Source organism: Schistocerca americana, chromosome 9 (genome assembly GCF_021461395.2).
Source record: "Schistocerca americana isolate TAMUIC-IGC-003095 chromosome 9, iqSchAmer2.1, whole genome shotgun sequence".
Classification (NCBI taxonomy): domain Eukaryota; kingdom Metazoa; phylum Arthropoda; class Insecta; order Orthoptera; family Acrididae; genus Schistocerca; species Schistocerca americana.
Window position 1 is genome coordinate 68,952,630 of NC_060127.1, and position 19,600 is coordinate 68,972,229.

Here is a 19,600-nt window from a genome sequence, read left to right on the forward strand (position 1 = left end):
GCCTGTGAGAGACAAAACTGTAACTTAAGATTACCACGGGCTTGATGGTGTTTTGTATCAGAGAAGTTGAAGTTTTTACTCACAAACTGCTTTTCAATTACTCGTTCAGGTAACTTGACACTGAAAGACATTTTGATGTGAGCTGTAGAGGTATGTATTTTCTACTACAGCTTTGTCTAGCCGATGAACATTGACATTTTGTAAAAGGGAAGGCATGTGGACAAACTGCAAGAGAAGAAATCACCGAAAGGTCAGTGGAATTGTTTTCTGTAAGACGAAACACAAATTGCCACATCATTGCAGGTTCTGGTTCAGAAACAATTAGTTGTGGAGTTGCATCAGAAAAGGTGGCTTCGACTTGTTGCTTAATCATGGCTACTTTCGGTGCACTTGGTGACCTGGGGTATCACCTAGCACTGTCTGCTGGTACTCGGACTCCAGGTCTGTGTCCCATCACATATTCAAGTGTGACAGAGAGAAACATGTGCATAAGCATGTATCATCTAGCTGTGTACTTGTTATTTGCATGTGCTGATCTGTATCTGAACATACATTTGACATTTATATAATGGAAGGAAACATTCCACGTGGGAAAAATTACATATAAAAACAAAGATGAGGTGACTTACCGAACAAAAGCGCTGGCAGGTCGATAGACACACAAACAAACACAAACATACACACAAAATTCAAGCTTTCGCAACAAACTGTTGCCTCATCAGGAAAGAGGGAAGGAGAGGGGAAGACGAAAGGAAGTGGGTTTTAGGGGAGAGGGTAAGGAGTCATTCCAATCCCGGGAGCGGAAAGACTTACCTTAGGGGGAAAAAAAGGACAGGTATACACTCGCACACACGCACATATCCATCCACACATACAGACACAAGCAGACATATTTTCTGCTTGTGTCTGTATGTGTGGATGGATATGTGCGTGTGTGCGAGTGTATACCTGTCCTTTTTTTCCCCCTAAGGTAAGTCTTTCCGCTCCCGGGATTGGAATGACTCCTTACCCTCTCCCTTAAAACCCACTTCCTTTCGTCTTCCCCTCTCCTTCCCTCTTTCCTGATGAGGCAACAGTTTGTTGCGAAAGCTTGAATTTTGTGTGTATGTTTGTGTTTGTTTGTGTGTCTATCGACCTGCCAGCGCTTTTGTTCGGTAAGTCACCTCATCTTTGTTTTTATATACATTTGACATTTGTTAGATTGGCACTGGATATTCTGCCTTCACTTGTTTTCCAGTAATTTCAATGCAGATCAATACTTCGTCAACTCCCTCCTGTTTGAAATTCAATATTTTATTCCTATTGGAGTCCATTGATGTTGAAGTCTGGGAATGACAGTTTGAGGCGTGTTCCTGTGAAAATTTCATGTGTACTCAAGATTATTACATAATGATATGGTGTGGCACAAAGCAATGAAGGAAATGATGGTGAACTTTCTGGGTGGTGACTTTGTTCAACCCAAAGATTTCCCTGAGATGTCCAGCCTTTTTGGGGTCGAAATTCCAAATTTCCCTGAACCATAACATATGACTTACAGATGCATTAATAAAGAAAACTGTAAATCATAGCTGAACTTGGATCAGTCACTAATAAGTGATGAGGAAACCTACAAAATGTCACTTATGGCCGTGAAAACTAAAGAAATAAATCTTGCTCTCACAAATAACAAAAATTGGTTAACAGAAATTTGGAATTTCAACCCAGAAAATGATGGACATCTCAAGAAAATCTTTCAGTGAAACAGAGTCACCTCTCAGAAGGTGCAGTGTTTTCAAATCTATTGAAGAGCACATCTCATCGACCTTAAGAGGATGTGGTTTCAGGAGGATAGTGACCTTCACCACTTCAATGGCCGCAAGTGCCCGAGTGATGTCTCACATCCGGCACAATTTCTGGATCTCTGTCCTACGGCAAATTTTGTATGGGTTCCCTTAAGTTGTCAGTGTATGACAAATATATATTATTTTACATTGTAGTAAGGGTATTCTGCCCCACCCCATGAACCATGGACCTTGCCGTTGGTGGGGAGGCTTGCGTGCCTCAGCGATACAGATAGCCGTACCGTAGGTGCAACCACAACGGAGGGGTATCTGTTGAGAGGCCAGACAAACGTGTGGTTCCTGAAGAGGGGCAGCAGCCTTTTCAGTAGTTGCAGGGGCAACAGTCTGGATGATTGACTGATCTGGCCTTGTAACATTAACCAAAACGGCCTTGCTGTGCTGGTACTGCGAACGGCTGAAAGCAAGGGGAAACTACAGCCGTAATTTTTCCCGAGGGCATGCAGCTTTACTGTATGATTACATGATGATGGCGTCCTCTTGGGTAAAATATTCCGGAGGTAAAATAGTCCCCCATTCGGATCTCTGGGCGGGGACTACTCAAGAGGATGTCGTTATCAGGAGAAAGAAAACTGGCGTTCTACGGATCGGAGCGTGGAATGTAAGAACCCTTAATCGGGCAGGTAGGTTAGAAAATTTAAAAAGGGAAATGGATAGGTTGAAGTTAGATATAGTAGGAATTAGTGAAGTTCGGTGGCAGGAGGAACAAGACTTCTGGTCATGTGACTACAGGGTTATAAACACAAAATCAAATAGGGGTAATGCAGGAGTAGGTTTAATAATGAATAGGAAAATAGCAATGCGGGTAAGCTACTACAAACAGCATAGTGAACGCATTATTGTGGCCAAGATAGATACGAAGCCCACGCCTACTACAGTAGTACATGTTTATATGCCAACTAGCTCTGCAGATGACGAAGAAATTGAAGAAATGTATGATGAAATAAAAGAAATTATTCAGATTGTGAAGGGAGACGAAAATTTAATAGTCATGGGTGACTGGAATTCGAGTGTAGGAAAAGGGAGAGAAGGAAACATAGTAGGTGAATATGGATTGGGGGACAGAAATGAAAGAGGAAGCCGCCTGGTCGAATTTTGCACAGAGCATAACATAATCATAACTAACACTTGGTTTAAGAATCATGAAAGAAGGTTGTATACATGGAAGAACCCTGGAGATACTAAAAGGTATCAGATAGATTATATAATGGTAAGACAGAGATTTAGGAACCAGGTTTTAAATTGTAAGACATTTCCAGGGGCAGATGTGGACTCTGACCACAATCTATTGGTTATGACCTGTAGATTAAAACTGAAGAAACTGCAAAAAGGTGGGAATTTAAGGAGATGGGACCTGGATAAACTAAAAGAACCAGAGGTTGTACAGAGATTCAGGGAGAGCACAAAGGAGCAATTGACAGGAATGGGGGAAATAAATACAGTAGAAGAAGAATGGGTAGCTTTGAGGGATGAAGTAGTGAAGGCAGCAGAGGATCAAGTAGGTAAAAAGACGAGGGCTAGTAGAAATCCTTGGGTAACAGAAGAAATATTGAATTTTTTGATGAAAGGAGAAAATATAAAAATGCAGTAAGTGAAACAGGCAAAAAGGAATACAAACGTCTCAAAAATGAGATCGACAGGAAGTGCAAAATGGCTAAGCAGGGATGGCTAGAGGACAAATGTAAGGATGTAGAGGCCTATCTCACTAGGGGTAAGATAGATACCGCCTACAGGAAAATTAAAGAGACCTTTGGAGATAAGAGAACGACTTGTATGAATATCAAGAGCTCAGATGGAAACCCAGTTCTAAGCAAAGAAGGGAAAGCAGAAAGGTGGAAGGAGTATATAGAGGGTCTATACAAGGGCGATGTACTTGAGGACAATATTATGGAAATGGAAGAGGATGTAGATGAAGATGAAATGGGAGATACGATACTGCGTGAAGAGTTTGACAGAGCACTGAAAGACCTGAGTCGAAACAAGGCCCCCGGAGTAGACAATATTCCATTGGAACTACTGATGGCCGTGGGAGAGCCAGTCCTGACAAAACTCTACCATCTGGTGAGCAAGATGTATGAGACAGGCGAAATACCCTCAGACTTCAAGAAGAATATAATAATTCCAATCCCAAAGAAAGCAGGTGTTGACAGATGTGAAAATTACCGAACTATCACCTTAATAAGTCACAGCTGCAAAATACTAACACGAATTCTTTACAGACGAATGGAAAAACTAGTAGAAGCCAACCTCGGGGAAGATCAGTTTGGATTCCGTAGAAACACTGGAACACGTGAGGCAATACTGACCTTACGACTTATCTTAGAAGGAAGATTAAGGAAAGGCAAACCTACGTTTCTAGCATTTGTAGACTTAGAGAAAGCTTTTGACAATGTTGACTGGAATACTCTCTTTCAAATTCTAAAGGTGGCAGGGGTAAAATACAGGGAGCGAAAGGCTATTTACAATCTGTACAGAAACCAGGTGGCAGTTATAAGAGTCGAGGGACATGAAAGGGAAGCAGTGGTTGGGAAGGGAGTAAGACAGGGTTGTAGCCTCTCCCCGATGTTGTTCAATCTGTATATTGAGCAAGCAGTAAAGGAAACAAAAGAAAAATTCGGAGTAGGTATTAAAATTCATGGAGAAGAAATAAAAACTTTGAGGTTCGCTGATGACATTGTAATTCTGTCAGAGACAGCAAAGGACTTGGAAGAGCAGTTGAATGGAATGGAAAGTGTCTTGAAAGGAGGATATAAGATGAACATCAACAAAAGCAAAATAAGGATAATGGAATGTAGTCTAATTAAGTCAGGTGATGCTGAGGGAATTAGATTAGGAAATGAGACACTTAAAGTAGTAAAGGAGTTTTGCTATTTGGGGAGCAAAATAACTGATGATGGTCGAAGTAGAGAGGATATAAAATGTAGGCTGGCAATGGCAAGGAAAGCGTTTCTGAAGAAGAGATATTTGTTAACATCGAGTATAGATTTAAGTGTCAGGAAGTCATTTCTGAAAGTATTCGTATGGAGTGTAGCCATGTATGGAAGTGAAACATGGACGATAAATAGTTTAGACAAGAGAAGAATAGAAGCTTTCGAAATGTGGTGCTACAGAAGAATGCTGAAGATTAGATGGGTAGATCACATAACTAATGAGGAAGTATTGAATAGGATTGGGGAGAAGAGAAGTTTGTGGCACAACTTGACCAGAAGAAGGGATCGGTTGGTAGGACATGTTCTGAGGCATCAAGGGATCACCAATTTAGTATTGGAGGGCAGCGTGGAGGGTAAAAATCGTAGAAGGAGACCAAGAGATGAATACACTAAGCAGATTCAGAAGGATGTAGGTTGCAGTAGGTACTGGGAGATGAAAAAGCTTGCACAGGATAGAGTAGCATGGAGAGCTGCATCAAACCAGTCTCAGGACTGAAGACCACAACAACAACAAGGGTATTCTGGTTTTCTGCTCTTCACTATGATCTGCTCAATTTAAAACTATACAACTTATGATGTATTTGTCCAACATTAATGAAATGTTAATAATTTATAGGTGCATATATTGTAGTAGAAATCTCCATTACAGATTTTTTCAGTCACCCACAAAAGAGCTCTTGCGGTTTATTTCAAGTAACTTTTTCTCAGCCCAGGATAAACACATTCCAGAAACCATGGGTTTGTTTGGAATGTCTCTCTTGTTGTTGCAAGAAGTTACAACCACTGTGACCATACAGTGTAATACGGATTTTATAAAGAGTGATATCTAAGATTGTTCTGGTTAACAGCTTGCATGGCTGTGAAAATGAATGCGTTGTTGCTACGAACCCATTGTCTGTTAGAAAACATAGCACCTGATTCCACAACTGCACCCTCTGCTATTCCCAAGGCACAGGATGCACAAACCAGTCTTAAATATTACTATTTATAAAATCTGTGTTACACTTGAGGTCACAGTTGTTGTAGCTTATAACAGTTACAAGAGAGACCTTCAAAATAAACCCACAGTTTCCATTATGTGTTTGTCCTGCGCTGAGAGAAAATTACGTTTCAAAAATCATAATAACTTTTTTGGGTGATTGAAGAATTCTGTAACTTGAGATTTCCACTAACAATATAAGTGCCTATAACCTACTAAAATTTCATTAACATCGGACCAATACATTTCAAACTATATAGTTTTTGAAGTGAGCAGTTTGTAGGGAAGACACCAAAAATAAGACAAGGCTTACTACAATCTAAAATAAAAAATATATACATATTGAACTTTAAAACCAAACTGCTAATGCAGAATAAAAAAAGAAAAATATTAGTATAACTGATTTTGCAATAGAGCTCTTGGTTTGCTTATAATTCAATCTTAAATATATGAATCCCCATAAAAAAATCTGATAGTAGACAACAGGTGCATTTGTGAGTGTACAGCAGAGTCTGACTGACCACCATAATGTATGCATCGAAGCTGACGTTCGTCATTTTGAACAGCTGCTCTGGGGCTACACTCACCACATTTGGGGCATTCTATAGGCCACATGAGCCGTTCGGGCTGAGCCAAATGGGAGCACCTCGGGGAGGTCGACCTTTGTTTGCCGGTACGGGTGTAGTGAACTCGGGTTTCCTAACCTCGGTACCAGTGAGTGACAACTGTCCTCTGTTACCGTAAGTTCCAGGCACACTCCAGCGACCACTGTGTGTCATGGAGGTGGAACTGTGTGTGTCACAGGGAACAGAGATTTAGGCTCAGCTGGCTGGATCACAAGGATATATAAGAAAAACACTGGACCTCAATGTGTGCAGAGTGCTGATGAGATATACGGCTCTTGAGGTGAAATGCTCATTAGCGGGCAGCCTGTGAGGAACGAATAGCACCTGAGTTGTATAATGCTTACCCAGGTAAGGGGGTCTCTTCCTGGCTGCTACTGTATATCCCTGCCTGCTCTCGGTGACAACCACTCGACAAAAAGACTGAGAGAGAGTAGTCCGAATATGTTTCTGGTGATCAAGAAGAAGAAGAGGACATTTGAAAAAGTGCTCCCTTTCTATATTCATAAAGGTGTAGAAGAACTTGCTGGTACCTTATAACAGTTAAAAAATTGTGAAATGATTCTTTGCTGGTTGAAACTAACAAGGCGAAGGAGGTGGAACTTTAAATGCACTATAAAAAGTTAGTTGAATATGAGATTGTAATCGAGATGCACATGGCCAGAGAACAGTTAACGTGATACAAACAACACAAAAAAAAAAATCTACACCTACATATACATAGATACTCAGCAATCCACCATAAGAAGGATACCCTGTACCATTAGTAGTCATTTCCTTTCCTGGTCCATTCACAAATAGAACAAGGAAAAAAAATGACTGTTTATATGCCTCCGTATGAGCCCTAATTTCACATATTTTATCTCCATGGTCCGTACACACAGTGTATGTTGGAGGCAGTAGAATCATTCTGCAGTCAGCCTCAAGTGCCAGTTCTATAAATTTCTGCAATAGTACTTCATGAGAAGAGCATCGTCTACCGTCAAGGGATTCCCATTTGAGTTCATGAAGCATCTCAGTAGTACTTACCTACTGGTAAAAATCAAACAATGGAAAATCCAGGATGGAATGTAGCAATATGAGAGAAGGAAAGTTGCCATTCACCATATAGCGGAGATGCTGAACCGCGATAGGCACAATGAAAAGATTCACACAATCATAACTTTCGGCCATTAAGGCCTTTGTCAGCAGTAGACACACATACACACACGCACACACACACACTCACGCAAGCGCAACTTGCACACACATCTGCAGTCTCAGTGAGCTGAAACTACACGTCTATCGGTAACAAATCTAGGAGTGTACTTCGTGAATTGCTTCGATGTCTTCCTTCAGTCTGACCATGTGAGCATGCCGACTACTCAATCCATACTCGAGGATACCTTCCCTACCACAATCCTCCATTCCCATTCTGTTTCATATCACTTTGAAATGTTACACCTGCATATTTAATTGATGTGACGGTGTCTGTCTGCACACTACTAATGCTGTATCCAAATGTTACCCTCGTCTTTGATGAACACTTGGTGTCAAGGAGAGTGTGATGGAATGTACTACTTAAAAAGTCTTCAAGCCACTCGCATACCTGGAACCTAACCCGTAATCTCAGACCTTTGTCGACAGTGTGCAGTGAGCCATAATGAAAAATGTTTTCTGGAAATCCACGAATATGGAGTTTGCCTGTTGGCTTTCGTAAAACTGAGCTGGGATTCCGTCTGGGCCTGATGACTTTTTATTTTCAATTTTTTCAGTTATTTTTGGACACCAGGGTGAGATATGCAAAACTGACACCTTTATTGTGCCCATCAGTCCGCCATCACTACCAAATCATGACAGGGTTTCTTCTGATTTTGGGTCAAATATTATGTACCTTCCCTCTGATGTGTTACAGATGCCAGCGATTTGGCCACAGTGCCGATTTGTTAAATGACTTAAATGACAACAAAGTGACTGAAGCAGATAACATCCCTCCTGAGTTATTAAAGAACGCAGGAAATAAGATGAAGGAACAGCTGTACGGATTTATGTCTGTCTGTTACAAGGGTGGGGCACAGCCATTGTGATTACTAAAAAGTAAAATGATTACTGTACCTGAGAAGGAAATGCTGATGATAGTCGAAATTGTAGAACACTGGTGTCATTAAGCCATGATTCACAAATTCTGCTTAGTATTGTAAAGTCTAAAATCTAAAATCGACCAACAAATTTAGATTCAAATAAGTGAAAGGAACCGGTGTAGCTATAGTGACACTATGAATGCGAGAAATTTATTAATAAACAACCATCTCAATACAGTAATAAGAAAGAAATTCATTAAAACATTTATTTGGACCATTTTGAGCTGTGGTCGTGAAGGTTGGACTCAAGAACAGTAAAGATTAGAAGTTAGAGAGATTTCGATATGAGAAGAACCACTAAAACAGCTTGAAAACTGAAAGAACAAACAACAAAAGAAATTAATGCCTCTACCAACATAAAAGCTTCAGAAAAAAATCTTGGAAAAAAAATTATGGGAAAAAATCAAGAGGCTGGCCCAGAATATTCATATAATGATGTGTTATCAGTGGAATGAACTTGAGCTACTGGAACCAAATGGTAAAGATGGCAAGGAAAAGGAAGGATAGCTACATCGACAAGGGATCACCTTTAGTGTCTGGTGATGATACAGTATGTTTAACATTGCATATACTGTAATGGTATCAGCAATGCGGACTCCACTATTAGCCGGGATTGCTGTTTCTACTGGAGAATTGAGTGTGTGGAAACCATCCAACCACAGCAAGTGCGGAGTCGGGAGAGCTCATTTGGCATAACATTCTTTATTCAGTTGGCACCACATATGGTCATTCAGGCAGCAGATTTCTGCCTCAGCACGACTCCTGGTGGCATTCTCGGCCCCACGGTAGTGGTTGGATATGTGTACACAATAGGACAGTTGATGGGAGGGACAGAGAAACACTGAATGAAATGCATCTGGCTGTCAAGACAACAATGTGTAAAGTCAAAATATCCACGGGTATGCTGCCGGTCTATAGTGTCCAACGGGCACAATATTTCGGCGATCAAACATGTCGCCATCATCAGGTGAACTGACCGACTGAGCTCCTGTGAACGTGCCGGCACGGAGATCCGTACGCTATGGCTGCTCAGAGGGAACTGGGTTCGGTCGCGGCGGCGGCCGATTTAAATACCCTCCGCCCGCGGCGCGCTCCCTCCGCCGTCCGCGCCCAGCGCCACGGTCGCGCGGTGGAACAGATTGCGACGGCGTCTGAGATGACGTCGGTGTGATGGCTCTGTCCGCCGTGGTCGTCACAACTATACGTCTGCTCGATTTACTCTTGATTAACCCGATCGCTGGTTCCCAAGCCTTGCTAAGATTATAGCCACAGTCACGGTTTATGAGGTCGTCATTGGTGCGAATTTCGATGGCCTCTCTAACAACGCTGTCCCAGTATCTCGACGTCTGTACCAGAATCCTCGTGCGGTCATACTCCATGGCGTGATTTTCCGACAAACAATGTTCAGCGACCGCCGACTTGCTCGGATACATCAGTCGAGTGTGCCTCTGGTGTTCACGGCATCGATCCTCGACGGTACGCATCGTCTGACCAATATACGACTTGCCACATTGACACGGAATCTGGTACACGCCGGCCTTCCTCAAACCGAGGTCATCTTTGGCGCTCCCCACCAGTGCACGAGTTTTATTTGGAGGACAAAACACAGTTCCGACCCGGTGTTTCTTCAGAATGCGGGCGATTTTTCCCGAGAGTGCGCCTGTGTATGGAATAAATGCAGTGCCTACCTCCTCCCTCGTGACTTCATCCATCTCAACAGGTTGTGCTGCAGTGGTTGGGCGGAGAGCACGTTGAATCTGCCACTCTGAGTACCCATTTTTTCGAAATACAGTTCTCAGATGTTCCAATTCCTGGGGTAGACTCTCTGCGTCAGAGATAGTGCGCGCCCTATGTACTAGAGTTTTAAGTACCCCATTCCTCTGTGAAGGGTGGTGGCAGCTGTCTGCATGCAAATACAGATCAGTCTGCGTAGCCTTCCGATACACCCCATGACCTAGGGTGCCGTCAGCCCTTCTCTTGACCAAGACGTCAAGGAAAGGTAATTTACCCTCCGTTTCAGTCTCCATAGTGAATTTGATGTGTAAGGAAGTCAAGGAGTTTATCCATACCATGTGGCCAGATGACGAACGTGTCGTCAACGTAACGGAAAAAGCAAGTAGGTTTCCATACGGATGACGACAGGGCTTCCTCCTCGAAGTTCTCCATGTACAAATTCGCTACCACCGGTGAGAGTGGGCTACCCATGGCGACTCCCTCCGTTTGTTTGTAGTATTCTCCATTAAAAAGAAAATACGTGGAAGTCAAGACATGCCTAAAAAGTTCAGTGGTCTTCTCGTCAAACTTCTGACTAATCAATTCTAGTGACTCTCGCAGGGGTACCCTCGTAAACAAGGAAACGACGTCAAAACTCACCATGATATCTGACTCATCCAACCTGAAGCTATCAAGGCGTTTAACAAAATCCACGGAATTACGGATGTGATGAGGGCATTTACCCACATAAGGACTTAATATTCCCGTCAGGTATTTGGCCAACAAATATGTAGGTGCCCTGATGTTGCTGACAATGGGGCGTAATGGTACCCCCTCTTTGTGAACTTTCGGGAGTCCATATAGTCTAGGCGGTACCGGACCTTGGGGTAACAATTTCTTAGCGTCACCCTCCGGTAAATCTGCGTCCTTGAGAAACGCCCTCGTCTTGTTCTCCACCTTCTTTGTAGGGTCAACGCTGATCTTCCGGTAGGAATCGTCATTTAGCAGGCTCTGCATCTTATCAGTGTAGTCCTTATGGGAGACAACAACTGTAGCATTGCCTTTGTCAGCCGGTAAGACAACAATTTCAGAGCGCTCCCTCAGATCACGAATGGCCGCCCTCTCTTTACTGCTGATATTTGACTTCATCGGCTTGGATTTCGTCAACGCACGACAAGTTTCACGACGTATTTCCTCGGCTGATTCTGGCGGAAGTCGAGCTGCAACCTGTTTAACAGCACTAACAATTTCTGCGACCGGAGTGAACTTGGGGGTGGGAGCGAAGTTGAGACCTTTCTGCAAAACTGAGACCGCATCATCACTCAACACCATGCCACTCAAATTGATGACAGTCTTGCACGGAACCTGCAGGGATGGTTTGTCAAGGAGACGTGAGAACTTAGCTGTTTGACGTCCCGTAGCCTTCTTATGGGCGGAATCAGCTGACACCCAGGTGACACCATCAATCCAATCCCAGGAACAAGAAGTGAACTTACTAGCCAGTTGCAAATGTAGTTTGAGTAATTCCTGTGAGATAAACTCAAGGCTCCGGCGGGTGAATTGCACTCTCTCACGTACCAATGCGAGGCTGGCTCGTTTCTTGATTCTCTTAGCTGCTGCAGAATCGATGTGATGCATAACCTTAGCAAAATTTGGAACAACATTCTCGGAACGACATCTCTTTAGAAAGGCAAGAGTACTTAGCAAACGACATCTACGATGGCGCAACTTTTCAAATTTCTTCATGCTGCGATACATCTCCTCCCCGTAAAGGTGTATGATGTGATTCTTGAGTTTCTCCTGGCGTATTTGATAATCAAAATATCCACGGGTATGCTGCCGGTCTATAGTGTCCAACGGGCACAATATTTCGGCGATCAAACATGTCGCCATCATCAGGTGAACTGACGGACTGAGCTCCTGTGAACGTGCCGGCACGGAGATCCGTACGCTATGGCTGCTCAGAGGGAACTGGGTTCGGTCGCGGCGGCGGCCAGGAATTGGAACATCTGAGAACTGTATTTCGAAAAAATGGGTACTCAGAGTGGCAGATTCAACGTGCTCTCTGCCCAACCACTGCAGCACAACCTGTTGAGATGGATGAAGTCACGAGGGAGGAGGTAGGCACTGCATTTATTCCATACACAGGCGCACTCTCGGGAAAAATCGCCCGCATTCTGAAGAAACACCGGGTCGGAACTGTGTTTTGTCCTCCAAATAAAACTCGTGCACTGGTGGGGAGCGCCAAAGATGACCTCGGTTTGAGGAAGGCCGGCGTGTACCAGATTCCGTGTCAATGTGGCAAGTCGTATATTGGTCAGACGATGCGTACCGTCGAGGATCGATGCCGTGAACACCAGAGGCACACTCGACTGGTGTATCCGAGCAAGTCTGCGGTCGCTGAACAGTGTTTGTCGGAAAATCACGCCATGGAGTATGACCGCACGAGGATTCTGGTACAGACGTCGAGATACTGGGACAGCGTTGTTAGAGAGGCCATCGAAATTCGCACCAATGACGACCTCATAAACCGTGACTGTGGCTATAATCTTAGCAAGGCTTGGGAACCAGCGATCGGGTTAATCAAGAGTAAATCGAGCAGACGTATAGTTGTGACGACCACGGCGGACAGAGCCATCACACCGACGTCATCTCAGACGCCGTCGCAATCTGTTCCACCGCGCGACCGTGGCGCTGGGCGCGGACGGCGGAGGGAGCGCGCCGCGGGCGGAGGGTATTTAAATCGGCCGCCGCCGCGACCGAACCCAGTTCCCTCTGAGCAGCCATAGCGTACGGATCTCCGTGCCGGCACGTTCACAGGAGCTCAGTCGGTCAGTTCACCTGATGATGGCGACATGTTTGATCGCCGAAATATTGTGCCCGTTGGACACTATAGACCGGCAGCATACCCGTGGATATTTTGATTATCAAATACGCCGGGAGAATCTCAAGAATCACAATGTGTAAAGTCTTTGACAACTACCATTGCAGAATATTGTTGAGAAATCTCTCACAAAATGCGAGGAAATTCTGCTTGTCTTGTCACTCATGGATGAGACAGGAACTGAAATTGAGTGTAGCAATGTTGTTATTGTGGTCTTCAGTCCTGAGACTGGTTTGATGCAGCTCTCCATGCTACTGTATCCTGTGCAAGCTTCTTCATCTCCCAGTACTTACTGCAACCTACATCCTTCTGAATCTGCTTAGTGTATTCATCTCTTGGTCTCCCTCTGTGATTTTTACCCTCCACGCTGCCCTCCAATGCTAAATTTGTGATCCCTTGATGCCTCAGAACATGTCCTACCAACCGGACCCTTCTTCTTGTCAAGTTGTTCCACAAACTCCTCCCCAATTCTATTCAATACCTGCTCATTAGTTATGTGATCTACCCATCTAATCTTCAGCATTCTTCTGTAGCACCACATTTCGAAAGCTTCTATTCTCTTCTTGTCCAAACTATTTATCGTCCACGTTTCACTTCCATACATGGCTACACTCCATACAAATAATTTCAGAAACGACTTCCTGACACTTAAATCTATACTCAATGATAACAAATTTCTCTTCTTCAGAAACGCTTTTCTTGCCATTGCCAGTCTACATTTTATATCCTCTCTGCTTCGACCATCATCAGTTATTTTGCTCCGCAAATAGCAAAACTCCTTTTCTACTTTAAGTGTCTGATTTCCTAATCTAATTCCCTCAGCATCACCCGACTTAATTCGACTACAATCCATTATCCTCGTTTTGCTTTTGTTGATGTTCATCTTATATCCTCCTTTTAAGACATTGTCCATTCCGTTCAACTGCTCTTTCAAGTCCTTTGCTGTCTCTGACAGAATTACAATGTCATCAGCGAACCTCAAAGTTTTTATTTCTTCTCCATGAATTTTAATACCTACTCCGAATTTTTCTTTTGTTTCCTTTACTGCTTGCTCAATATACAGATTGAATAACATCGGGGAGAGTCAACAACCCTGTCTCACTCCCTCCCCAACCACTGCTTCCCTTTCATGCTCCTCGACTCCTATAACTGCCATCTGGTTTCTGTACAGATTGTAAATAGCCTTTCGCTCCCTGTATTTTACCCCTGCCACCTTCAGAAATTGAAAGAGAGTATTCCAGTCAACATTGTCAAAAGCTTTTTCTAAGTCTACAAATGCTAGAAATGTAGGTTTGCCTTTCCTTCATCTATTTTCTAAGATAAGTTGTAGTGTCAGTATTGCCACACGTGTTCCAATATTTGTACGGAATCCAAACTGATCTTCCCCGAGGTCGGCTTCTACCAGTTTTTCCATTTGTCCGTAAAGAATTTGCATTAATATTTTTCAGCTGTGACTTATTAGACTGATAGTTCGTTAATTTTCACATCTGTCAACACCTGCTTTCTTTGGGATTGGAATTATTCTATTCTTCTTGAAGTCTGAAGGTATTTCGGCTGTCTCATACATCTCGCTCACCAGATGGTGGACTTTTGTGAGGACTGGCTCTCCCAAGGCTGTCAGTAGTTCTAATGGAATGTTGTCTACTCCCGGGGCTTTGTTTCGACTTAGATCTTTCAGTGCTCTATCAAACTCTTCATGCAGTATCATATCTCCCATTTCATCTTCATCTACATCCTTTTTCATTTCCATAACATTGCCCTCAAGTACATCGCCCTTGTGTAGACCCTCTTTATACTCCTTCCACCTTTCTGCTTTCCCTTCTTTGCGTAGAACTGGGTTTCCATCTGAGCTCTTAATATTCACACAAGTGGTTCTCTTTTCTCCAAAGGTCTCTTTCATTTTCCTGTAGGCAGTATCTATCTTACCCCTAGTGAGATAAGCCTCTATATCCTTACATTTGTCCTCTAGCCATGCCTGCATAGCCATTTTGCACTTCCTGTCGATCTCATTTTTGAGACGTTTGTATTCCTTTTTGCCTGCTTCATTTACAGCATTTTTATATTTTCTCCTTTCGTCAATTTAATTCAATATTCCTTCTGTCACCCATGGATTTCTACTAGCCCTTGTCTTTTTACCTACTTGATCCTCTGCTGCCTTCACTATTTCATCCCTCAAAGCTACCCATTCTTCTTCTACTGTATTTCTTTCCCACATTCTTGTCAATTGTTCCCTTATGCTCTCCCTGAAACTCTGTACAACCTCTGGTTTAGTCAGTTTATCCAGGTCCTATCTCCTTAAATTCGCACCTTTTTGCAGTTTCTTTAGTTTTAATCTACAGTTCATAACCAATAGATTGTCGTCAGAGTCCACATCTGCCCCTGGAAATGTCTTACAATTTAAAACCTGGTTCTTAAATCTCTGTCTTACCATTATATAATGTATCTCCAGGATTCTTCCATGTGTACAACCTTATTTTATGATTCTTGAACCAAGTGTTAGCTATGATTAAGTTATGCTCTGTGCAAAATTATAACTGACAGCTTCCTCTTTCATTTCTTACCCCCAATGCATATTCACATAGTGTAGCAAAGCAAAAGCAAAAATACTTAACTCCATTCTCAGATGTTCCTTTACAAAGGAAAACCAGGGGTATTGCCTCAATTTTTAATTCTTGTACCACTGAAAAGTTGAATGAAATAAATATTAGTGATGGTGGCATTGAGAAACATCTGAAGTCATTAAAACTGAGCAAATCTATGGGAACCACTAGACTCACTATCGGATTCTATACCAAATTTGAAGCTGAGTTGGTCCCTTTGTTAATGATAATTTATTGTAAGTCCCTCAAACAAAAAACCATGCCCAGTAGTTAGAAGAAAGTACAGGTCACACATGTTGACAAGAAGGGTAGCAGAAGTGATGACAAAACTATAATCCTGTCCACTGTCCTTGACATCCATTTGTTGTAGAATGTTACAACATATTCTGAGCTCAATCATGGTGAGGTATCTTGAACAGGATGACCTCCATTGTGTCAACCAGCATGGATTCAAGAAAGGTCGATTATGTGAAACCCAACTCACACTTTTCTTGCATGGCATCCTGAAAGCCATGAATCGAGGCAGTCAGGCATGTGCAAAATTTCTTGATGTCCGATTTGACTCAGTATCAGACCTATGCTTATTATCAAAAGTATGATTTGTGGGGTATCCATGAAATTTGTGACTGTATTGAGGATACTTGACCCTGAAAATTTCACAAGTTTCCTTAGTTGAACCTGTTTTCACATATGCTTCCACAATTTCAATTCTTTCTTCCATTGAGAAAGTCATTTTGCAGAGCGTAAACAGAAATCTCTAACTTCACTGATGAAGTAAACTGAAATGCTGACAGAAGAATGAATCAGTTATTGCATAAATCTGTCCATTGTTGCAACTGTTTACTTCAGAAGTGGAAATACTGTATTCGCATTCAAAGGGGAGGTACCACCTGATACATTTGTGATAGTAGAACATCGAAATAAATAAATTAGTAGCTGACATATTGATTTATGCTGGAGCACAATGTAACAAAATTTGAACAGGTTGTGTCGAGCAGCACTGAGAAATGGAGAGTAACAGAAAGTAGCTCCTTCTGACAGGTCTTGTGCTGCATCTTGATCTCCAGTCTCATGAGCAGTGATGGCTGCAGGCAACTGTGCCAGGTTATGGTATTTCTCCATCTACTGCCCGCATTACTGTGTGTTATCTCTAGTCAATTTTGGGCAGACTACAGAACTTAGTGATCTATGGTTATGAGTCCATTATTTTATATATTTACTGTTAACGGTTGATATATTTGGTGGCTATAAATTCTTTTTATTGTCTACATTTGTACTATTATGCACAATATCATCTTTCCTAGTAACATGAAACCTGTGGTATGTCGCAAAAATACATAGTGAGTAAGACCTGTTACAAATAAATGTGTTTTTTTCCATAAATGCATTTTTATTTACTTTGAACTGGATGAAACTCCTAGTTTCATGTCTTAACATTTCCCCCCTGTTTGACAACTCTTCTGCCCCTAGTTTTTGTGAGACATTGATTTTTCTGGTCACCTGCTACTTTTTATGCTGAGGTGGGTCATTTTACCATACAAGTAGCATGTTGGAGAATATTTAATAGATGTGAATAACCATAATTTGCAAATTTAATGATAAGGTAATTGAAAATAAATTATATGAATTAGAAGTTAAGGTAAACAATTTTCCTACTTTGTCATAACAAATAAGTACATGTTTCTTTTCCTACATGTTTAAGGCAAAAGAATTAAAAATTGTCTCAAATTGTTCAGTGTGTTATTGCAGTCAGTTAACATACTAGCAGTAAACAAAATGACATAAAATTAATCACACCTCCCTGCTATCACTGAAGTTCTGTATTAATTTGCAGAGTAAGGGGACAACAGAAATTGTAACTTCCATGCTGTACGTGGAAGCGAAGCCAACTGTTGTTACTTTGGACTACCTGCTTGACATGTCTGACAAAAAAGAGAAGAATGTGCAAAACGGAGTAACTCCCGATGACACAATTGCTAGGTAGTTATAAAATTCACCACTGTTTTTGTCAGTTGTTTTAAACTCAATGTTTTTCATAAAAAGAAATTAAGCTGCCACATCGCTGCTATTTTCTAGAACCAAAAAGTAATATACTGCTTGACCTCTTTCGAACAGGTTCCGTCTCTCGTACTACCTGCACAGATTGGAGGTATTTAAGAGGATGCTGCAAGATGTCTTTGGCACAAAGTCTGAACACACACTGTATGGTGACTTCAAACAGCTTCACGAGATTGACAACCCTGCGTTTTATATTCATGTCGTACAGAAAGCCTTCATCTGAGCTACTAACTGTGTTGTTATATTATGTGATACTTTCTAAATGACTAGAAATGAGTGGTACTGTGAAATTTAAAAAAACAGAACAAAAATATGTGGGCAACAAAAAGATCTGGACTGAAATAGCAGCAGTATGAAAAGGATAGATTGCTGCTCGCCCCATAGAAGAGGCATTGAAGCACATTTAAATGACACTACTAGGTATTATCTGCTATCGGACTAAGGCCATTGTCAGACTCACACAAAATGGAACACACGTGTGTGTGCATGCAAGCGTGCACGTGCGCCCACACACACACACACACACACACACACACACACACACACACACACACACACACACACACACACACATGGCCACATTTATTTCTGCGCGCTAAGGCCAGAATGCAATTCCGTCTGAGGTGAATGGCAATCTTTGCCCGAATGGGTAGTGGAAATTGGGGACTAGCGAGGGTTAAGGCCAAGGGGGTTGCAGCTAATGAAGTATACATTATAGGTAGGGTTACTACCCAGGCACTTCCAAAAAGCTGTTGTCGGGCGGCAGAATGTGTATGGCACAGGTAGTCAAAGTCTAGTGCACCGTGTCGGGCAGCACGCTTGACCACAGTTAGGTGATGGCCAGACAGATCATCAATTGTCGTGTTAGTGTAGCTTTCGCAAGTGGGGTGGGAGATGTGTGTGAGACAACTGGAGTTGGTGATGGTGGGAGGTTGTATGTATAAACTGTTTGTGATTTGTTTTGTCTGTATCCGATGAAGAGCTTAGTCTGAGAGCTGACAATATCTGGCAACCTTTTGTCAGTGTGTCTGTGTGCCACTCTGTGCTGTGCATAGCAATCTCTCCTTTTCGTATTATTGAGCTGCAAAAAATTGAGATAAAGGAGGAAAATAGGGAAACAATGGACAACAGAAGATGTAAGCTGGTGTTAATATTTAGCTGATAGGAAGAGGCATAACGTGACCTGTGTGAATGTGGTGAGAGATAAAGCCATTCAGGGATAGTGTGGGGAAAAATTGTAAGAGATCTAAATGAAACAAGTGGAGTACAAGGATTTAGATGTGTAGTCAATCAAAGAGGAGTGTAACTTCAGTAAATATGGACAGGTTATAATAGGTGACAGAAAGGAAGCTAAAGTGTGAGAAATAATGTAGTACAGATAAAATCTGGTCTAGATTATAAAAATAGAGATTGAAAGACAATGATGAATTGATGAATGGACTGAGTATGGCAGACACGGTAGTTGAGATCTGGGAGCTGCGGAAGCACGTTGTGCTGAAATGGTGGCAGTCTGTAGTAAGGGAAGTGAAATTGGCAGCTGTATCTCATACATTCTGTGACTGATCACACATTAAACGACTGCAAAGCAATTGTTTTGCTGGCTCTCTTCTGTGTATATGCACATTGTGTTTAATTGAGGCTACAAAGACATTATTTTGCAACTTTTCTTCCCCAGAAATGTATGGGCAGTAGAAATGGTGTGTTGCGTTGTAAAGAAACTATTTAACTTGCAATGTCCTTTGGATGGTGTCCAATGGTTATAAGAACCATAACGAAACATTACATAAATTATAATATTAGACTTCAGTGTGCCTCTAATCAGAAATGTGGTTTTTTACTGTGTAAAGCTTCTCCC

The 19,600-nt window shown here is 42.2% G+C and overlaps 1 protein-coding gene across 1 annotated transcript in view; it reads left to right on the forward strand.

Moving 5' to 3' along the window:
* LOC124550653 (glycine N-methyltransferase-like) overlaps positions 1-17,968 on the forward strand; it is a 47,703-nt gene extending 29,735 nt beyond the window's left edge. The window contains exons 4-5 of the mRNA XM_047125377.1: positions 17,522-17,667; positions 17,803-17,968. Coding sequence (XP_046981333.1) covers positions 17,522-17,667; positions 17,803-17,968 — 312 coding nt within the window. The remainder of the gene's footprint in view (positions 1-17,521; positions 17,668-17,802) is intronic.
* Positions 17,969-19,600: the final 1,632 nt, after the last annotated feature.